This window comes from Onychostruthus taczanowskii, unplaced genomic scaffold, assembly GCF_017590055.1.
Source record: "Onychostruthus taczanowskii isolate IOZ18803 unplaced genomic scaffold, ASM1759005v1 scaffold97, whole genome shotgun sequence".
NCBI lineage: Eukaryota > Metazoa > Chordata > Aves > Passeriformes > Passeridae > Onychostruthus > Onychostruthus taczanowskii.
Window position 1 is genome coordinate 1,859,768 of NW_024507768.1, and position 18,115 is coordinate 1,877,882.

At 61.6% G+C, this 18,115-nt stretch overlaps 2 protein-coding genes across 5 annotated transcripts; one reads left to right on the top strand and one right to left on the bottom strand.

Moving 5' to 3' along the window:
- The first annotated feature begins 3,807 nt into the window (after positions 1-3,807).
- On the top strand, positions 3,808-5,778 carry SMIM29 (small integral membrane protein 29). Its single transcript, XM_041427143.1, has 4 exons — positions 3,808-4,212; positions 4,294-4,319; positions 4,389-4,494; positions 4,754-5,778. Exons 1-4 carry the CDS (start codon positions 4,102-4,104, stop codon positions 4,814-4,816), a joined length of 306 nt encoding a protein of 101 aa, XP_041283077.1. The 5' UTR covers positions 3,808-4,101; the 3' UTR covers positions 4,817-5,778.
- Positions 5,779-5,810: 32 nt separating this feature from the next.
- On the bottom strand, positions 5,811-12,677 carry HMGA1 (high mobility group AT-hook 1). Of its 4 annotated transcripts, none has more exons than XM_041427146.1 (6): positions 12,589-12,677; positions 12,225-12,347; positions 8,855-8,959; positions 8,016-8,096; positions 7,592-7,642; positions 5,811-6,482 (listed from the first exon to the last, which is right to left on the bottom strand). In XM_041427146.1, exons 3-6 carry the CDS (start codon positions 8,954-8,956, stop codon positions 6,426-6,428), a joined length of 291 nt encoding a protein of 96 aa, XP_041283080.1. In that variant the 5' UTR covers positions 8,957-8,959; positions 12,225-12,347; positions 12,589-12,677; the 3' UTR covers positions 5,811-6,425. The 4 variants fall into 4 exon arrangements, with proteins under 4 accessions (XP_041283080.1, XP_041283078.1, XP_041283082.1 ...); XM_041427144.1 differs by having other exon boundaries at positions 5,812-6,482; positions 8,016-8,099; XM_041427148.1 differs by having other exon boundaries at positions 5,812-6,482; positions 8,016-8,099; positions 12,584-12,663.
- Positions 12,678-18,115: the final 5,438 nt, after the last annotated feature.

Here is an 18,115-nt window from a genome sequence, read left to right on the forward strand (position 1 = left end):
AGAGGCTTTGGGCCTTTGCCTCAGCTTTTCCATGCAGAAGCTGTGTTCAGCATTCCACAGCGAGCAGGGATCAAAATCCTGGAGGCTGCGCAGGTCCAGCGAGTACCCCTTGTAGCAGGGCTGTAGGTTTTCCTGCCTGTTCTCTCTGTTCTATCCCAAATTAACATGTTTGTGTTTTCACACAGCCGGATGCAGCATCCATCCCTGTGCAGAGCATGCAGGCAGCACTGGGGCTTGGTGAGGGGTTGCTTTGGGGTTTGACCCTCCCAAGTGGAGCCTGCATCTTCATCCAAACCTGCCCCAGGCAGTGACTGGGGCAGTGTGAGGAGCTTTTCCCTCTGGCTGACCCAGTGCCTGCTCTGGTCTTGCTCCCAGGCTGGGTTTTCCCTCCTGGCTCTGTTCTCCTCAATAACGGCATCATCTGGTGGCTGCAGCCCTTCAGGGACGTGGTGACCTCATGGCTGGGGTGTCCCTCAGTGCTCCCTGAGCCCCTGACACACACAGGGTGTGATTCTCCTTTTCCTAAGCTTGGAATGAACTAATCCAGCTGCTCTGGGCTGCAGAGACCCTGGGGTGCTGTGCTGGGATAGTGTCAGGGGTCTGTGCAAAACTAAAGGAGCTGGTGAAAAAAACCTGAGGTGGTGAAAAAGAAACTGAACTGGACTGAAGTTGTATTTAGGAGATTTATAAATCTCTCTTTGGTGCTAGTCCATAGAGGTTTTTCTTTTTTCTTGTTTTGTTTTTGGTTTGGTTTTCTTTTTGGTGGGAAGATGGGAATTTTGATGTTATACTTGATGAATTTGCTCTAGAATTGCCTCAGAAACCTGGGGAGGTCTGAGAGTGTTTGTTGAATTTCCTGTGTGTCCTATTTTATATTTATTAAATCAGAAAATCTGGAATGATCACTTTGCATTTGCTGCTCAGTCCTTCCATGAGCTGTGTGTGCATGGGGGGCTCCTGGCAGTCCCCCCAAATCATGAAAAGGGGATTCCAGACCCAGCTGAGGGATGAATGACCAGGGTCCATTGTCCAGCCTCCTGTCCACAGGCATTTTTGCCTGAGGCTTCTCCATTCCTCTCCAAAACAAGAACTCACCATGGTTGGTCAGAGCTGTGGGGTTTGAGCATCTCTGGTTTGTTCTGAGCTGGTACCTTCGACCTCACCCCCACCTGCAGGAAGGAGCAGGTGTTCTCCTGCTCAGTGCTGGCTGGCAGGTGCAGGACATCCCTCCTTGATTCTGACCTCTCATCTCTGCTGTCTCCAGAAAGGCTGGAGGGCTCTCCGTGTGTGAAGCTGGGCGGTGCAGTGGGGTCCTGTCATGAGGGGTTTCCTCTGTTGAGCTGTGAGAGGCCGTCACTGTCTTTAAAATAGTGAAAAATTGAAAAAATAAAATTGGTGGGTGCCAGTTTGCCGAGAGTGTGGGCTGTAATCTAGTGCCAACCAATAAACACGCCAGTGTTTCACACGGCTCTGCCTCCTGCCTGGTCTCTCCTTGGTAGGTGAACTCGGAGATTGTCACCCAAGGAGAAAGCTCTCCCTGCAGTGGCTTGGGACAGTCACAGCCTGGAAGAGGAACTGGAGGGATGTCACCAACAGCCTGGTGTTGAGATGGGCTCGCTGATGGGACATGCACCCTGCAATAAAAAGGAGCATTTTAAGGACAGAGCCTCGAGGAGCCTCTGAATGTGCTCCCACCTCTTCCACAAAATCCTTCCCACAAAACAGCTGTGGGAGAGGCCGGGTGGAGCCTGCACCGAGAGCACAGCACCGCGTGGTGCCACTGGGGCTGCCTGCCTGGCCACAGAGAGGCGACCTCCCGCACTTCCCTGCGAAACAAGCGAGTCCTGGTGTGGACACCCAGCCCTGAGCGAGCCTTTGCGAATTCCCTTTGGGATCTGGATGTGGCCAGGCTCCTCCCGCAGAACACACGGGGGCTGGTGTGCCCCAGCCCCGCCTCGCAGCTGCGGCCCGGGGCAGAATTAATCGGAGCTGACGGCGGCGGCAATGCCCGAGCGGGCGGGCAGAGCCGGGGCCGCACCCGGCCCCCGCCCGGCTCTTCTGGGCGGATGAGCAGCCGGAGGGATGCGCTGGCTGGAAATCCGGCCACTTGCGCTCAGCTGCTTAAACGGGAGCTTAGCGGCTCAGCAAAGCTGTCCCCAATTACGTGCTGGGGGCCGAGGAGCGCAGGGGAGGAGGCTGATGGCTCACAGCGGGGTTCGGGGCAGAAATGAATGCCCTGTGCTGCTATTCCAGTTTTGTCCCTCTGGCTGACACCCCGTACACGAAGGTGCCGTGTCCCCAGGATGGGTGGCGATGCTGCCCTCAGCCCCCCTGACATCCTTCCCCACCCCAAGGCTAGCAAGGCGGGGATTTCTCCATGGATGAGCAGGTCCTGTGCTGCCCCAGCTTTGACTCCCCTTTTTCCCTCATCTGGGTGCTCTGGGAAGCAGTGGATTGGGAAAAAAATAATGTCCATGTGGGATGTGGGGATGCTGCAGGTGTCCTGGGCTGGCTGTGGCCATGTGGAGGGGCTTGGTGACCCCCGGTCTGCTCCCAGGGATGCCGATTCCCCTGGACCACGCATGCTCCTCCTGGCCATGTGCTCCCACTCGCTCATGCTCTCCAAGGAGCTTTCCTAGAAATTGATGGATTTATTTTTAGCCCTGGCACAGCAGGGTTCAGCTGGGAGGGGATGGGCAGCGGTGGATGGTGGCAGCGTGGAAGGCTCCCGAGGTGTCAGTGCTGGGCTGGGGGGGGACTGGGAGTCCTGTTCCACTCTGTGGTTCCCCCATTGCAGTGCTAAAAGGGGCTGGGGCTGCTTTGGGAAGGGTCTCTGGGGCAGGGGGAGTCAACACAGACAAGGAGACCAGTGCCACTGCTGGGGAGAGTGGGGTCAGCGGGACCCCTGGGGACAATGGGACATGGGGAACAACAGCAGTTGGCCACTCTCGGGACAGCTGGTGCCCTTTTCTGGTCTGGAGAGGGGAAAATGACCCTGCATGGGCTGGGCAGGAGGAGAGGGCAGCACTGCAGGGACTGCTATAGGCAGAGGTACAGGCAGGGTACAACTGGCTGTGCCATGGGCAAGTTCATCCCAGAGGCTGCAGACCAGGCGCTGCTCTTCCCTACCAGCTCAGGAGGCTCTGGATGCTCCGCAGTGGCTGAGCCCTGCCCTGCGGCCAGCCCAGGGGCTGTGTCCCCCCAGCCCTGCCATGTCCAGGCTCCTCTTTCACCCCATTCCCCTTGAAGATTATTTTTTGTAGCTGTTGGGAAGCGCAGCGGGGCCCAGTGCTCCCTGGTGTTCCCCGCTCTTTCCTGACCCACTTAGCGGGACCATCTGGTCCCCGCGGGCAAAGCGGATTAGCCCTGCGGCCGGGATCAGGGCTGGGGCGCTGCCACCACTGTGGGTGACACTGCTGGCACCGTCACAGCCATGCCTGGAGTCCCCACGGGCCCAGCCTGGGGGAGAGCGGCCACAGCAGGAGGGCCTGGCCAGGGACCCACAGCAGCCCCCACTGGGGGTGACCCTGCCTGTGCTCCTGGCACCCCTGAAACGCGGCCATCCCCAGCCTTGTGGGATGGTTGTCTCCCACCACACCCACATATCCATCCATCCATCCATCCATCCATCCTGAATTCCCGGGGTGCGGGTCATTCCCGGGATGGGGGTCATTCCCAGGCGGTGAATTCCCGGGGTGCGGGTCATTCCCGGGATGGGGGTCATTCCCAGGCGGTGAATTCCCAGGGTGCGGGTCATTCCCGGTGTGTGGGTCATTCCCGAGTGGTGAATTCCCGGGATGGGGGGCTCATTGTGAGCGGTGGGTACCCGGGGTGGGGGTCATTCCCGGGTGGTGAATTCCCGGGGTACGGGTCATTCCCGGTGTGCGGGTCATTCCCGGTGTGCGGGTCATTCCCGAGCGGTGAATTCCCGGGGTGCGGGTCATTCCCGAGGTGGGGGTCATTCCCAGGCAGTGAATTCCCGGTGTGCGGGTCATTCCCGGTGTGCGGGTCATTCCCCAGGCCGCCGGTGCCTTGCAGAGCTCCCGTCCGTGGGGCCGGACAGTCGCGCCCCCCGATGCGGGCAGCAGCCGGCGCTGGGCCATGAGCAACGCCACGGCCCCCACGGCCCCGGGCGCGGCGGGGGACTCGCTGGTGGGCTCCGTGCTGGGACCCTTCCTCCTCCTCACCCTCCTCGGCGCCCTCCTGGCCGCGGTGAGTGGGCGGGCGGGGGGCAGCGATGGGGGGCGCCGAGCCCGGCCGGAGCCCCGCGCCGCTGATGCCCTTTCCCCGCAGGTGATGTACGTCAAGAAGAAGTGCAGGTGAGCGGGGCCGCGGGGCTGGGGGCCGCGGGGGCTGCGGGGGCAGCGCTCACCGGCGACCCCCGGCAGGTCCGACCGGCTGCGGCACCGCCTGCTGCCCATGTACAGCTACGACCCCGCTGAGGAGCCGCCCGAGTCCGAGCAGGAGCTGCTGGTGGAGGCTGAGGAGGCTCAGGTGGGTCGTTGTCCTGGGAATTGGCGTTTATCCCGTTTTTCCCATGGAAAACTGAAGCAGCAGCAGCGAGGTGCCTGTCCCGAGGGAACTCTGGGAATCACTGAGGTTGGGAAAGACCTCTAAGAATGCTGAATCCGACCTCGAAGGAGTCGGGCTTTGGGTGTAATGCAGAGGTTTTTGGGAGGGTTGGGCTGCGTGGGCAGTGCCTCCCCACCCGCTGCGATGCCCTGGGCTGCAGGTGTGTCCCTTTGTGTTGCAGGTGGTGCCCGGCTGGGGGGGACCCTCGCCCTCTTGGCCCCCGCGCAGGGACTGGAGGGCCTGACTGTGCCTGGAGCAGCAGGACCGGATCCTGCCCGCGGGAGGGAAGGGAGCACGGGGTTCCATCAGCCAGAACGGGCTGGATGTGCCCACGGTGATGCCACAGCTGCTGTCCCCACCTCTGAGCACTGACCGGGATGGGACATCTCCTACCTCAGTGCCTGGTTTTGCCATTTTTTCTTTGCTTGAAGTGCTCCAGCAGCCCCTTGGAAAGCCCAGGAGGGCCCACTGGGGCTGGCAGACTGGCAGGGAGCAGCAGGTTCTGCTGGCACGGGATGCCTGGGGGAAGATGGGGTAAATAAATATGTCTCTGCCTTGGCCCCGGGGCTCTGAGTGGGGCTGGGGATTCCCGGCCTTGGGTGGGAATTTGGGGGGCAGCAAGGCTTTGCCTGTGTGTGTTTCCATCGGCAGCTCATCCCCATGGATAGCTGGATGTCCCTGTGCAGGAGATGCCCCAGGAGGAGCCAGGGGGTTGAACAGAGGCTCACAAACATCCATAAAATGTTTTATTCAAGTAACTGCAAATAGGAACCCAAAAGGTCGTTAACAGTGAAACAAAAAAAAAAACCCAAACCAAACCCCGATTCTCTCCCGCCGGGGCCGCCCAGCACCGACCTCCGGTCCCGCTGCAGCCGTCGTGCCGGGGCAGAGGGGCAGGGGGAGCATCCCCTGGTCCCTCCACACCTCTGCCCTGCCAGCCTCGATCCCTTGAAGCAGCAGAGCAAACTAGACCTCAAAATAACAATTTAAAAAAAAAAAAAAAAAAAAAAGAAAAACGAACCCAAAAAAAAAAAAAAAGGGGGAAAAAAAAAAAAATACCCCATAGCCCCCAGCAACAGCCCGAAAACAGGAACCACCACGGTGCCCCGGCAGCGCAGCAGCACGTCTGTGAGTTCAGAGCGTGGAACTTAAATATCCAGAGGTAGTTGTGAATGAAAGGAAAAAAAAAAAAAGTACTAAACAAAACAAAACAAAAAAAATATCTATACCAGAACCTATGGGGAGAGGGCTGCCTGGAGCCAGCCGTGCCCGGGCATCCCTGGGGACTGGCACCCCTGGGGGTGGGCACCCCGGGGATGGGCACCGGGCCCCGGCAGCGCCGTGGGAGCTGCTCCCGCACACAGTGCAGTCACCCAGGACTGGGGGGGACAAAGGGGTTGCTCAGGGTCAGAGCAAAGGTCTAATGCATTTTGGGGGGGTCTCACCTTCACTGTCCCCCCCGTCTCTTCCCTGCAGAGGCCCCAGGGCAGAGCCCAGTGCTGGGGGGGCAGCCAGCACCCACTTTGGCGGGGTGAGATCACTGCACGGGGGGCAGCGAAGGTGGGGGGTGCCAGCCCCGGCTCTCTGCCATGATCCCCCTTTCCAGTGGGGCTGCCCCGAACCCCAGGGCTGGGGAGGGGGAGCTGGGGCAGGTGCCCCCCCCGGGCGGGGGCTGCGGGGGCCGCCCGGGTTGGGCCATTTTCCAGTGCTGCCGTTGTCTGAGGGTGAGGAGGGAGCGGAGGAGGGAGGAGGAGGAGGAGGAAGCCAGGGCGGCACGGTGGGTCTCTCCCCGCCCCTCTCCCCCAGCCGCTGCGGGGCCGTCGGGCGATGAGGTAGCGCCGGTTCGGGAGGTGTCACTGCTCCTCCTCGGATGACTCCTGGGAAATGTTCACCTCCTCCTCGTCCTGCTGCTGCAAGGCAAAGGAGCGTGGCCGGGGGGGTGTCAGGGAGAGCAGCCCCACCACCAAGGGCTGCCCAGGCACATCACACCCCTTGTGCAACCAGGGAAACTGAGCTACAGCTCCCTACAGTCCAAGGACTGGCCCTGACCCCAGCTCGGGGTAAATCCCAGGTGAGAACCCCTCGGGTGGGCTCACAGTGAGGAGGGCAGAGCATTCCCCCACCAACACCACCTCAGCGTGGGACCACAGTCCCCAGAGCCACGGCCGGGTCCCCAGTGCCACCGGGGGGGTGGTGGCAGCCAGGGCTGTCCCTGTCCAGCCCCGGGTGTCCCTGTCCAGCCCCCACGCCGGTGTGGGAGGCCGTGACCCCGCACGCGGCGGTGACTCAGGGCTGAGTGAGCCTGAGTCACAGCAGCCCCCGCTTCCTCCCTCTCCATTCACAAAAAACGCCACCGCGCCTGCCAGAGCGGGACATCGTGTCCCGGCACGGCCCCGCTGGCACGGGACAGGCTCCTGCCACACCCCCCTGCACTGGCTGCCTGCCCTGGGGTCCCCAAACAGCCCCCGGCACTGTGACACCAGCACAGGGGACCCCAGCATGGCACCTCGGGTTTGCAGCCCTGGCTGGCTTTAACTCCTTGGCTCTGCGAGGGATTTCAGTGGGAAAAGGAGTGAAATCAGGGACTGGCAGGGAAAGGAGATGAAACTGTCCGGGTACCTGGCACCTTCCTGAGCTGTGAACCGAGGGGGAAAGGAGGAAAAATGGAATGGAGGAGGGGAAGCTCAGGGAAGGAAGGGGGTGGCTGCACCCGTGGGCTGCAGGAATGCTGTTCAAGGACCCAGGCAGGCGAGTGCCAGCATGTCCCCAGGGCAGGACCAGCCAGCCAGCACTGCTCTTGGGCCCACGGGGAGGTGGGGTGGGCAGCATTCCTCAAACCCCCACCTCTAGAGGTTTCAGAGCCCACCCAGTGCAGTGTCCTACTCGCTCAGCTGCTCTGAGCTCCTCCAACCCGACAGCCTCCACCCCGCACTCATGGAGCTCACTGGGGAGCTGCTGTGCCCCCAAAGTGCCCACAGCACCCTGCCAGGGTGGATGGGGAAGGAAAAAGCCTGCTCACCGATTTTTTGGGTCGCCCTCGAGGTTTCCTCCCTGGTGTGACTGCAGCTTTCTGAGCCAGGACAACAAAAAAGGCATTTTGGTCAGGCTGTCCCCAGGACGCTGGCAGGGGTGGGCGGTGTTCCCCTTCCTCCCACTGTGACTGCTGGATTCATCACCCCAGTGGCATCTCCTGGGGTGCTGCTGCCAGCCCCCCAAGCCCCCCCAGCCCCGGGATGCCCCGTGAGTCACGAGGTGGGTGCAGGATGTGAGTCGCGTGTTTTGCAAACAGGTTTATCTCGGGTGTCCTGGTGCTGACACACGGCCCCCAGCTCCCCCACCCTCCTCGAGCAGATTCCTCCCCACCCTGAATTGTCCGTATCTGAGCTCAAACAGGACCTGTGGTGCCAGCACCCAGCTGGAGCAGCCCCGTCCCAGGTACCTACCCTGCCCTTTGGGGTGGCCTTGTTTTTACTGCCCTTCGGCCGTCCACGGGGTCTCTTGGGGGTCGGGGCCTCGCTGGGCTCCTGCTGGAGGGAGAGCACAGGGGGTTTGCATGCCCAGAGCAGCTTCCAGTGCACCCTGGAATGCTCCAGCCTGGGAGTCCCGTTGTCCCCAGCCAGGGCAGGGATGTTCCCATGTGGTACTGGGAGTACTGGTCACACTGGGATTGGCAATCAGACGCCAGGCACAGGCTCCTGTGTGTCCTTCAGCTGGGCATACGTGACCTTTTCCACCCCCAGCATCACCCACTCAGCCCAGCTGCATGGTCCCCAAGGCCCCTCAGCCCAGACCCTGCTCCCTGCTGGTGCTGCAGCCAAGGAAGTGTCGGGGAAGCCACAAATCACCTTTTCTGCAGGAAAACGATGTGCACAAACCCCACCTACCTCGGTGGGGGGGGCTGAACAGGGTTTGGTACTATAAAGGCTCCAGCAGCATCTTATCTCTCTGAGCAGCTTTTGCTAATGGGGCTTTAATTAGCCTGTCTGCAAAGGCAGGTTCAGCAGGGCCTGGGGAGGGGCAGGAGAGCCCCCAGCCGGGGCCAGGAGCTCTTGGGGGGCTCTGGAGACCCCCAGGAAGGTCTTGCTGCCCTGGGGAGGTGCTGCCCAAAGGGGTAGAGGGGCTGCACTGGGGTGTAGGGGGGGGGGGGGGGGGGCCCCCCCCGGCTCCGCCTGCAGCCCGGCCGGGTACGTGCGGCGGGGGGGGGGGGGGGGGGGGGGTTTCCTGCTGCCCCACACCCTGGGAGTGCCCAGCCCCCTCTTTCTCATAAGGGACCCCCACGTACCTGTGGCTTCTTCCTAGGCCGCCCTCGGCCCCTCTTCTCCGACACGTCTTTCTCCCCTTTGGAGGCCAGGGGCTGGCTGGATTTGGCGCTGGATTCACTCATCGTCTGTCCCAGCAGGGCGAGGAGGAGTGGGAGGGAGGAAGATCAGTCAGGCATGGCTCTGGCTCGCCATGCCAGCCGTGACATCCCCCAGCCCTCACCCTGGGGCAGGAGAGATGCCCCCTGCATGCTCCTAGCACTGGCTGGGGAGCAAAACGCCCTGAACCCATGGCACAGCCAGTGCCCAGCTTCTGGGCAGCTCCTGGGGTCCCCTCAGGCATCTGGGGAGCAGCAGCTTGGCCTGCCCATCCTGCAGAGCCTGGCCCCTTTCCTGAAGGAGAGTGGCTCCAGATTTAATCTGAAATCCCAGATGTGCTGCTGGCACTGGCGAGTTGAGGCAGGGTGAGTGGTGGCACTGGGGACCTTGGGTGTCCCTAGGAGGGTACCAGGTTCCTGGAGTGGGGCTTGGGGTGCTGCAGCCCTGCTCCCCACCCCACCCTCAGCACTGCTGCACCCTTGCCTCTGCTGCCTAGCTGGGGTTAGGGATAGGCACTTGACCTGAAGAGACCAGGTTGTCACCTCCCCTGTGCATGTCCCAAAGGGCTGGGCAGCTCTCCCTTGCTCTTGGAGCAATTCCACCATGGAAAAGGCTCCATCTTCCCCTCTCCACCTTGCTGCTTCCCAGGGGCACAGGGAAAACCTGCTTTTCCAGAGCTGCGGGGGTGGCTCCGGGGGTGGCTCCGTGCCCAGCAGCCAGCCCAGGAGCCGGCAGGATGGGCTCAGGGTGGGGAGGAGCAGGATTGCTGCCACAGCCCTGCTGCTCACAGTGACCCCACACAGGTGGGGTGACCACGGCCATGCTGGGGACACCTGCCCAGGGTGGGGATGTGAGGCTTCCCAGCAGGAACAGAGGCAGCTCCGAGGCTGTGTGCCCAGTGTGTGTGTGCAGCCTCCTACCTCTGGGATAATAGTGCTCAGTTTGGAGGAACTGGTCCCCATTTGATGGTGTTGGAGCAGCTGGGATGGCAGGGCTGTGGGGACAGAGGGTGCTGAGCCCCCTGGGACACTGAGCCTCACTGGGGAGGGTGTGGGCAGGACATGCAGCCTGAGGAGCCACTCTCAGACCTCTGAGCCTTTTCAAAAAACAGGCGTCAGCTCCTGCTCCCCTCTGGAAGTGACTCATGAGTGCAGAACAACAACAACAAAAACCACCCTCGGAGTCTTTTTTTTTTTTTTGGGAGACAGAAACCGTGCTGTAGTGTAAACACCCCGAAAATATTACTCACAGCATCCCAGAGCCCTTCAAGGAGTCTCTTAGGAAAAAAAAAGAAGTATGGTTTAGATTTAGGCCAGCAAAGGGCCGGCTGCTGGTCGGGCTGGGACGGGGTTTTGTCTCTTTTTAAGTCAATCTCTGTCAGAGGCAGAGCAGCCTCGAGCTGCTCCGTGCCCCCTCCTGCAGCTGGAAACAGATGGGCCCAGCATGGCCCCCACCCTGCTGGGCTCTCCTCCCCTGGAGGAGGGACCAGACCCCACAGCAGCTCCAGCTGGGAATGCCAAGGGGACCCTCCATGGGACGGGGGTGCTGCTGGGCCTGCCCCCCCACTCCAAAAGCAGCTGCTGCTGCAAAGTTGTTGGTACTGGGGAAAGCACGTGCACATCCCACCCCCCCCTCTGCATCCCACCCACCCATCCCTCCTCATCCCACCCCTTCCCTCCAGCACCTCAGAGCTCCCTGCAGGGGCTCCGGAGCTGAGGGGACTCAGTGGGGGCTCTGTGCCCTGCTCTGGCAGAGGGGGTTGGGAAGGAGGATGCTGGAAATGGGGGATGCTTCTCTCCCACCCCAGCACCTCCCCAGCCCCCGAGAGCAGCCCCAGCTCCCCGCAGAGCCCCCGGCTCGGCAGCACCTGCCCGGCCTGTGGGACAACGCCGGGCACATGGCGGGAGCAGCTCCGGCCCTGCTCACACGCATCCGAGCCATGGAGGGAGGGAGGGAGCAGCTGGGTTGCCATGGAGGAGAGGAAGCAGCTGAGGGAGAAACCTTTCCAGGCAGGGAGGAATCGGTGGGGGACGCGGGCAGGGGCTCCCCGCGGCCGGGGGCGGGGGGAACATCTCCGCACGCTTTGGAGGTGGAGGGGCCACATCTGCCTCTCGATTGAGGGAGCTGCGGGAAGGAAACCTCCCTCCCCTCTCCATCCCTATGGATGCTGAGCCGCCGGGCCCTCCTCCCCCAGCCTCATCGCTCCCTCTGCTCCACAGCGTGAGCTGGGCTGTCCTCAGCAGCCACCTCCGGGTTGCACAAGGGCCAACCTGTCCCCTCGGAGCGATGCTCCCCGCCTGCTCTCGGGCCTGGTCTTGCCTTCCCAGCCGCCTGCGCTGGCTTATGCTGCTCTGTGCTGATAACCCCATAAATCCCCCGCTCCTACCACCTACTCTTAGATTAAACAAACTGGCCCAGGAGAAGCGGGGAGACAGGCGGGGGCCTTAGATCTTTAAAAAAAAAAATAAATATAAATATATATAAAAGCTCTTCACGCCCAGAAAATCCAGCCTGATGGCAGCTGGAGAAGGATCCCAGCCGCACCTCCTGGCAGAGGGATGGGGAAGGAGGAGGGGAGGGAATCGTGGAGCAGAAGTTGAAGAGCCTGTTGGGCAGGGGTGCGGGCCGGGAGGGATGTGCGGGCTCCTCCTTAGCACAGACCCGCCGTGGGGCTGCTCTGAACCCCACCCCGGGGCTGCCATTGAGCAAAGTCCCCCCCTTCCTTCCTGGGATGCATAATAAAAGGAAGTGATAAAGGAAAGGAAGGAGGGAGGTGGAGGAGAAAGAAAAGAGGCAGGAAGGGCACCATCAGGGCTTTGTGAAGCCCCTGTCCTGGGGTGGGGGGTGGGTAATAAAACCCCTCGTGGAGCCGGCGCTGCAGGCGGGGTGCGGGGCTGGCGGGGTGCGGGGGCACCACGGCGCCACGCACCTTGCACGGTACCGGCCCCGCGGGCTGTCCCGGGCCCGTCCCGGGGCCGTGCGGGCCCCCGGGCGCGGTGCGGGGCGTTTGCATCACCCGCAGCCGAGTAAGTGGAGCAAAGTCGCTCGGCGGTGGGAGCAGCGGCTCCGGGGACCCCCGCCCGTCCTCCCCCCCCCGCTCCGCCGCGGCCCGCCAGGTGCATCACGCTGCTATTAACAATAATTAATACCGATAATAAAAGCGAAGCGCGGCGAGCCGCACGCAGCCGCGTCCCTGCAAAGCCCGACACGCCGGGGCCGATCGTGCCCCGCATGCGGCGAGGGGAAGCAGAGCCCCGGCCCCCCGCAGCAAAGGAAGAGGAAGGTGGCACTCACAGTCAGCTTGATCCCGGAGCCGGGCGTCCGCGGTGGGTTTTGGGGGCGGTTTGATGGTTTTGTTTTTCCCGGCGGGTCTGTGTTGCGGAGCGAAGGGACCCCCCGCCCGCGGCGACTGCGGATCTGCAAGGAGAAGAGAGAGGCTGCGGCTCAGCCCCGCATCCCCGGCCCCGCCAGGCCCCGCGTATTTATATAAATAATAAAGAGAGAGAGAGAAAAAAAAAAATTGCTCCAGGAGGAAGGAAGCTGGGTCAAAATCATTTGCAGGGAACGAGGGGGAAAAAAAAAAAAAAAAAGGAGGGAGGGGGAAAGGGGGGAGAAAAGGGGGGGGAATAAAAAAACCGGAGCGAGCTCCTAGCCTTACTGGAGGGGATCCAGCTGCTAAAAATAGCAAAATCACACTCGAAATTAAATAAGGGCAAACAGGCGAAGGGAGCTCCCAGCGCCGGCGGAGCGGGGGAGGCGGAGCCGGGGCCGCATCACGGCGGGGGCGGCGCGGGGCGGCGCGGCCGGGAGCGATAGGGCCGTTCAAAGCGCTGCGGCGGCGGCTGCGCCCCTGGCCCTGCCCGGCCGAGCCTCCCCGCAGGCGGGTGGAGGGTCTCCTTGCAGGCCCGAGAGGATTGAGGCACCCTCGTCTTCCCTCTGTGGGAATGCTCCCGGCTGGGTGACCCCAGTGTGGGTGACCCCTCCATGGGAACACCCGCGGCTCTCCCCTCTCTGTATTTTGGGCTGGTGTGGGGGGGTTTGGTGTCCCCGTGGGGGCAGTCGCCCTGTGCCGATGGCCAGAGCACGATGCTCCTTCTGTTTGCTGCCTCCTCACCAGGTCAACCCCCCACAAAAGCTTTTGGTCCCCATGTGGAGGCGGCAGCAGTGGGGGCTCCCTCCCCGGGGTCCCCAGGGCTGCCTGGATGGTGCTGTGATATTAATTTAATGTGTTATTGCAGCACCACTGCTGAAAGGGGAGGCTGGTGTGGGAGCAGCTTCTGCTCGGTGCACAGTGGGGTTTTGGGGGGTCGTGGGTGGCCCCGAGGCTCTCCTGGGCTTTAGGGGGGTGCTGGGCTCAGTCTGAACTGAACAGCTTTGATCAGAATTCTCCTGGTCAGTTTGGAAGTGGTTTGGGTCAGCCTGGAGTCAGCTGAGATCAGCTCTGCAATGAGGTACCCCAAAACTCAGGTCCCTGCTGTGTCAGGAGTGTTTCTAACACAAGTTGAGCATCTGGGGTCTTGTGGTGCTTTTCCTTGGTGGGATACCAGGAAATCCAGAGCTCAGCATCCCATTGTGCAGAATTTCTGTGAACTCCTGTGCAAACAACAATCACAAATCGAATGGAAACTGATTGAGGTACTTTTGACCATCCTGACTCTAAGGGTTGAACTCTGAAGTGAGGATCTGAACTTCAGACTGCTGGATTTAAGTTTCAAAAAAGTTTTTATTAAAAGATTAAAAAAAGGGAGACCCTTAAGAAGATGAAATGTGAAAGTATCAATATCTGCCTATGCAAAACTGCTCTGGCAGTGAAGGTTTATGAAGAAAAACAAACCAAACCCAGCCAGGCTCGGGGCACTTGTTTCTGCTAACTGTTATTTGGATTTTTCAAATCCCCTGCAAATTCCCCTGCCTAAAACACAATCGGAGCAGTGTCCCTTTCTCACAATTAAAAAATGAAACTAAGATGGGGGAGAACCCTCCTGCAAGAGGGCTCCTGTTCCCAAGCACCTGCAGGAAGAGCAGGCTCACCCTGCCTGCACCCTGTGCAGCTCCTGATCCAAGCTCTGGTGGCTCTCCCCCATCCCAGGGCCTTGTGTCCAGCCAGGGGTTGTTTGCAGGCCCCAAGTACCCTTTTTTTTTTTTGGTTAAAACTAGCATTTCTCCACTTGCAGGCAGCCCTGCCAGGGTGTCTTTTACCCCAACACTGCTGCTCAGGCTTCCCCCTCTGCCGTGAGCCCAATGAGGAACTTGGTTTGTGTGCTGGCAGAGGCTCATTGTTATTAATATCCCTCGTTATTTACTGTGCAGTGCTCGTGAATGGCAGCAGCCCGAGCTCTGCAAACCGACCAGGGCTGCTCTGCTTTAATCCCTCAAAGTTTTGGCAGCCCCCCACTCTCTGAGCCCACGCTGGAGTCTCCCCACACCGGCTTCACCCGTGGGGTGACCGCTTGGTCTTTAAATAAAAACAGAGCTGCAGAGGTGCCCCAGAAGCAGAGAGATGGCCTAGCAGCCAGGTGCAGGCACACAGCCACGTGCAAGGAGGGCAAAACAGCGAAAAAAACAGGGCTGGAGCAGAGCCCAGGGCTGCAGTCCGGGACGAACGTTTTCACTTTTGTTTCTGCGCTTGAGTTCCTGATTTACAGCTCGCGGCCGAGTGGGTTTGGGAGCGGGGCTGGGCAAGCTCCCCCATCCCGCTGTTGAGCTCTGCAGCCAGAGAAGAAGCTGAAAATGGCTTGAAACCGGGAAACAAATGATTTATTATCCCCAGCGCGGGGCACGGCGCAGCAGCCTCTGCCGTGCCCGGTGGTATCACCCGGAGCCGTGCAGCCCCGGTGTCCCGGTGGGCTGGGAACCCCTCCGGGATGCGAGCAGGGATGGCCCGGTCCCGGTGCCCCCAGGGCTGGCCGGCCATGGAGCCGGAGGACAGGGACACGGACGTGGCCTTTGTTTCCCCTCCCGGCTTTGTTTCCCCGATGGCCCCATTGACGAAGCCCCATGTGGCCAAACAGCCCCGGACCCACCCCAAAACAGGCCTGTTAATTTGATTAAATGGCTCCTTCCTTCTTCTCACCCCCTGGAGCAGATTAAGCTCTCACCAGGGCAGCGTTTTCCCGCAGCCCCATTCTGGGGACAAATTCCTAAATCACCTGATAACTTACAGGCTTAAACCGCCGATTTGAGCCCGGGGTTTGCAGGATGCAGCCCCAGGCCAGCGCCCTGGGGTGCACGAGGAGCTGCAAATGGGGCGTGCACACGTGAATGAGTTCCTATCTCGATTTATTTCGCCGGTATTTCAGGCCCGGGAGGAGAGCTGATGGTGAAACGGGTGCCCAGTGCTTGGGGAAAAGCTGCACCTCTGGAAAGTGCCCTGAAAAAGTGCTTGAAATCACCACCAGCTCCCCGGGCTCATCAGAACCGCAGGTGCTGAAAAAGCACCCGGGGGGACCCGAGGGTGGCCCCGAGTGGCACACATCTTATCGTGCCCTGTGTCCTGGCACTGCCACCGAGCCCTGCAAAGCTGCCTTTGGGATTTGGGCGCCTAATTCCTGCTAATTTCCCTGGGAAAGGGGAAACCCGATCCTCTGAGTCAGCTCAGGTTGTTGGGTGATTAGAAGGGCCACCTGGCTAATTACGAGCGGGTGTCTTTGTCACCTGCAGGGACTCTGGAACAGCAGTTAATGGGGCGCGGCGGGAGCTGGGGGTTCAGAGAATTTGGTGGCGGTGGGAGCAGGAGAAGCACTTGGAGGTGCTCCCTGCCCTGCTCCGGGGTGCTTGGGGCACAGCCCCCGCACAAGGAAATGCACGTAAATAACTCCCTGTACCCTGATGATCCTGAGACAGCACAGGCTGATCCATGGCGGCCACAGGGTGAGCAGGATCAGCCGGTGGGGCTGGAAAGCTGCTCAGGCTCAGCCACCCCTCACCTGCGCGTCCTGACCTGTGGGGAACATGTCCCTGCCCGTCACCCCTACTCGGTGCCAGCAGGGTCTGGTTTAGTGCCACTCCTGTCCCCTGGGATGGAGAGGATGCATTTTGGCTGCTGCTGCTGGTGGGATGGGGATGGGCAAGGGGCCGCGTCTGGGCTGCTCCGGCTTGGGCACTCTATGCTGGAGCATCCCATGAGTTTTGGGGAGCTGCTCATGCTCCTGGCGGGTGCCCTGTGCTCCTCCAACACCGGCTGTGCCACCTCCTGGGCCTGGGGTGGCCGCTGGCTCTGGCATGGAGCGGGATGCTCCGGGGCCGCAGCCATCGCTGCGCGGCTGCACAATGGCCTTTTGTCTGCGGGGCTGCCCCGGGAACATCCCGCCATCCCAGTTTCCCAGTAACATGAAACCTCCTCGGGGCTGCGTGCCGGGAGCACAAAGCCTGCGGCTGCGGCGGGGGGCAGCCCTGGCCCCGCTCCCGGCTCCCCCCACACTCCCCCACATGTGCACTGCGCTCAGGTGGGTGGGGGGAGGCTGCCAGCCCGGCCGGGGTCCCGCGTGGCAGGAAGGAGGTGGCAGGAATCAGGGAAGCACCAGGAATGGAGCCGTGTGCCATTCCCCTGTGCGGGGAGGATGCGGCTGAGCCACGCTGGGGGTGGTGGCAGCTTCCTCACCTCTGGTGTCCCCACGAAGGGAATGTGCCGGGGGGGGAGAAAAACCCCTGCGGGCGATCCCTGGAGCCCCTTCCCCTCGCTCTGGCCTGGGGGTGCCGATGGCGGGGAGGAGGGAGGGGAGAGGCCGGGGAGGAGCCGCTGTAAATCATTAACGGGGACTCGGTGGAGGGGAATGCGAGGGGTCATTAATCGAGGGCTCTCTGGCGGGCTCGCAGTGGGGTCTGGCCGCCTGGTATTTTTTTTTAATAAAGGTATTTTATTGCACATCAAATCTGATCGGGGCAGCGAAGGAGGGGTGAGGGGATGCACTGCAAGGCGCTTGTCGGGGGCTGGAGGACCCGCTGTGCAAGGACAGGGGATGTTTTTCCTGCTTTTCCCAGCCTTTCCTAGCTCCTCCATGCTCTGGAATCTCTCTCTGTGTGACGGGGAAGTAGCCCCCACTCCCTGACCAGCTCTAAGTCCACTGTGACAAAAGGGACGCACCAGGGGCTCCAAGAAAACACTTTTCCCAGCCAAATTCCTTGACACTTTCCCGTTTACTCAGCTCCGGTTGGAAAAGCATCGAGGACCGGGGGACTTCCCTCGTCCCGGTGACTCAGGTGCTGGTCACCGGGGTGACTCAGCTGCTGGCAGAGTCCCGGCTCCGGAGGCACAGCGGGCCCGGGGTGACACAGAGGCAGGGGAAATGGGAACGGGGGGCGATGCCGGAGGTGACGGGACGGGGAATGGGGCCAAGCTGGCTGCTGGTAAAAGGGAGGGAGCGGGAGCCGGAGCAGCCCTGCTCGTGTCCCCTCCATGGCCTGGGGGTTTGACCAAAGGGCTTTGGGAGGACATGGGTCAGGGCGGGCAGAGGGTCACCTAATGGCCAGTGAATGACCCGAGGCAGCAGGGCGGGATGGAGCGTCCTCGGATGGAGCAGGCAGGTTTTCCTGCGGGGGACGCGCTCCCACGTAGCCAGAATCACAGAATTACGGAATAATTTAGGTTGGAAAAGCCAACGCTGTGGTTTCCTGCTGCCACCTAACGGGGAGAGGCTCCGGCTGTGGAGCGGGATGGAGGGAGGGCTCCGCATCCCCCCCAGCCACCCCGGATGAGTCCCAGCATCCCTCACCGGCAGCAGCACGGTGCTGGGGGCAAAGCGGGGCCGGGCAGGGCTGGGGCGCGTTCCCCTTCCTCCTCCGGCAGTGCCCGCGGGGGGGTGTTTGGTCCCCTGGGGAGGGACATTCGGGGGGTGCTGGTGACCCGACTGCAGGGCTGAGCCCTCCACGTGCTGCTCGCTTTGTCCCCGGAGCTCAGGTTTGTCCCTACCAGGGGACCCCCAGCCACATGGCGTGTCCCTGCAGCTCTCCCGTTCCCGGGAGAATGTGACACCCAGCCGGGCTGGGATTAGGGCCGGCTATAACGGGATGGGCCTGGGGGTCACCGCTCCTTCCCGGCTCCGGTTACTCAGTGCCTGGCCCGGCTCTGCCAGGGGCTCATCTTTCAAATGGCAGGGACAGGCTGGCAGGGGGGCTGTGGGGGCACCAAGGGGCTCAGGGGCTGGGAGGCACCATGGGGCTGAGCCCTCCGTGCCCCCTAACCCACA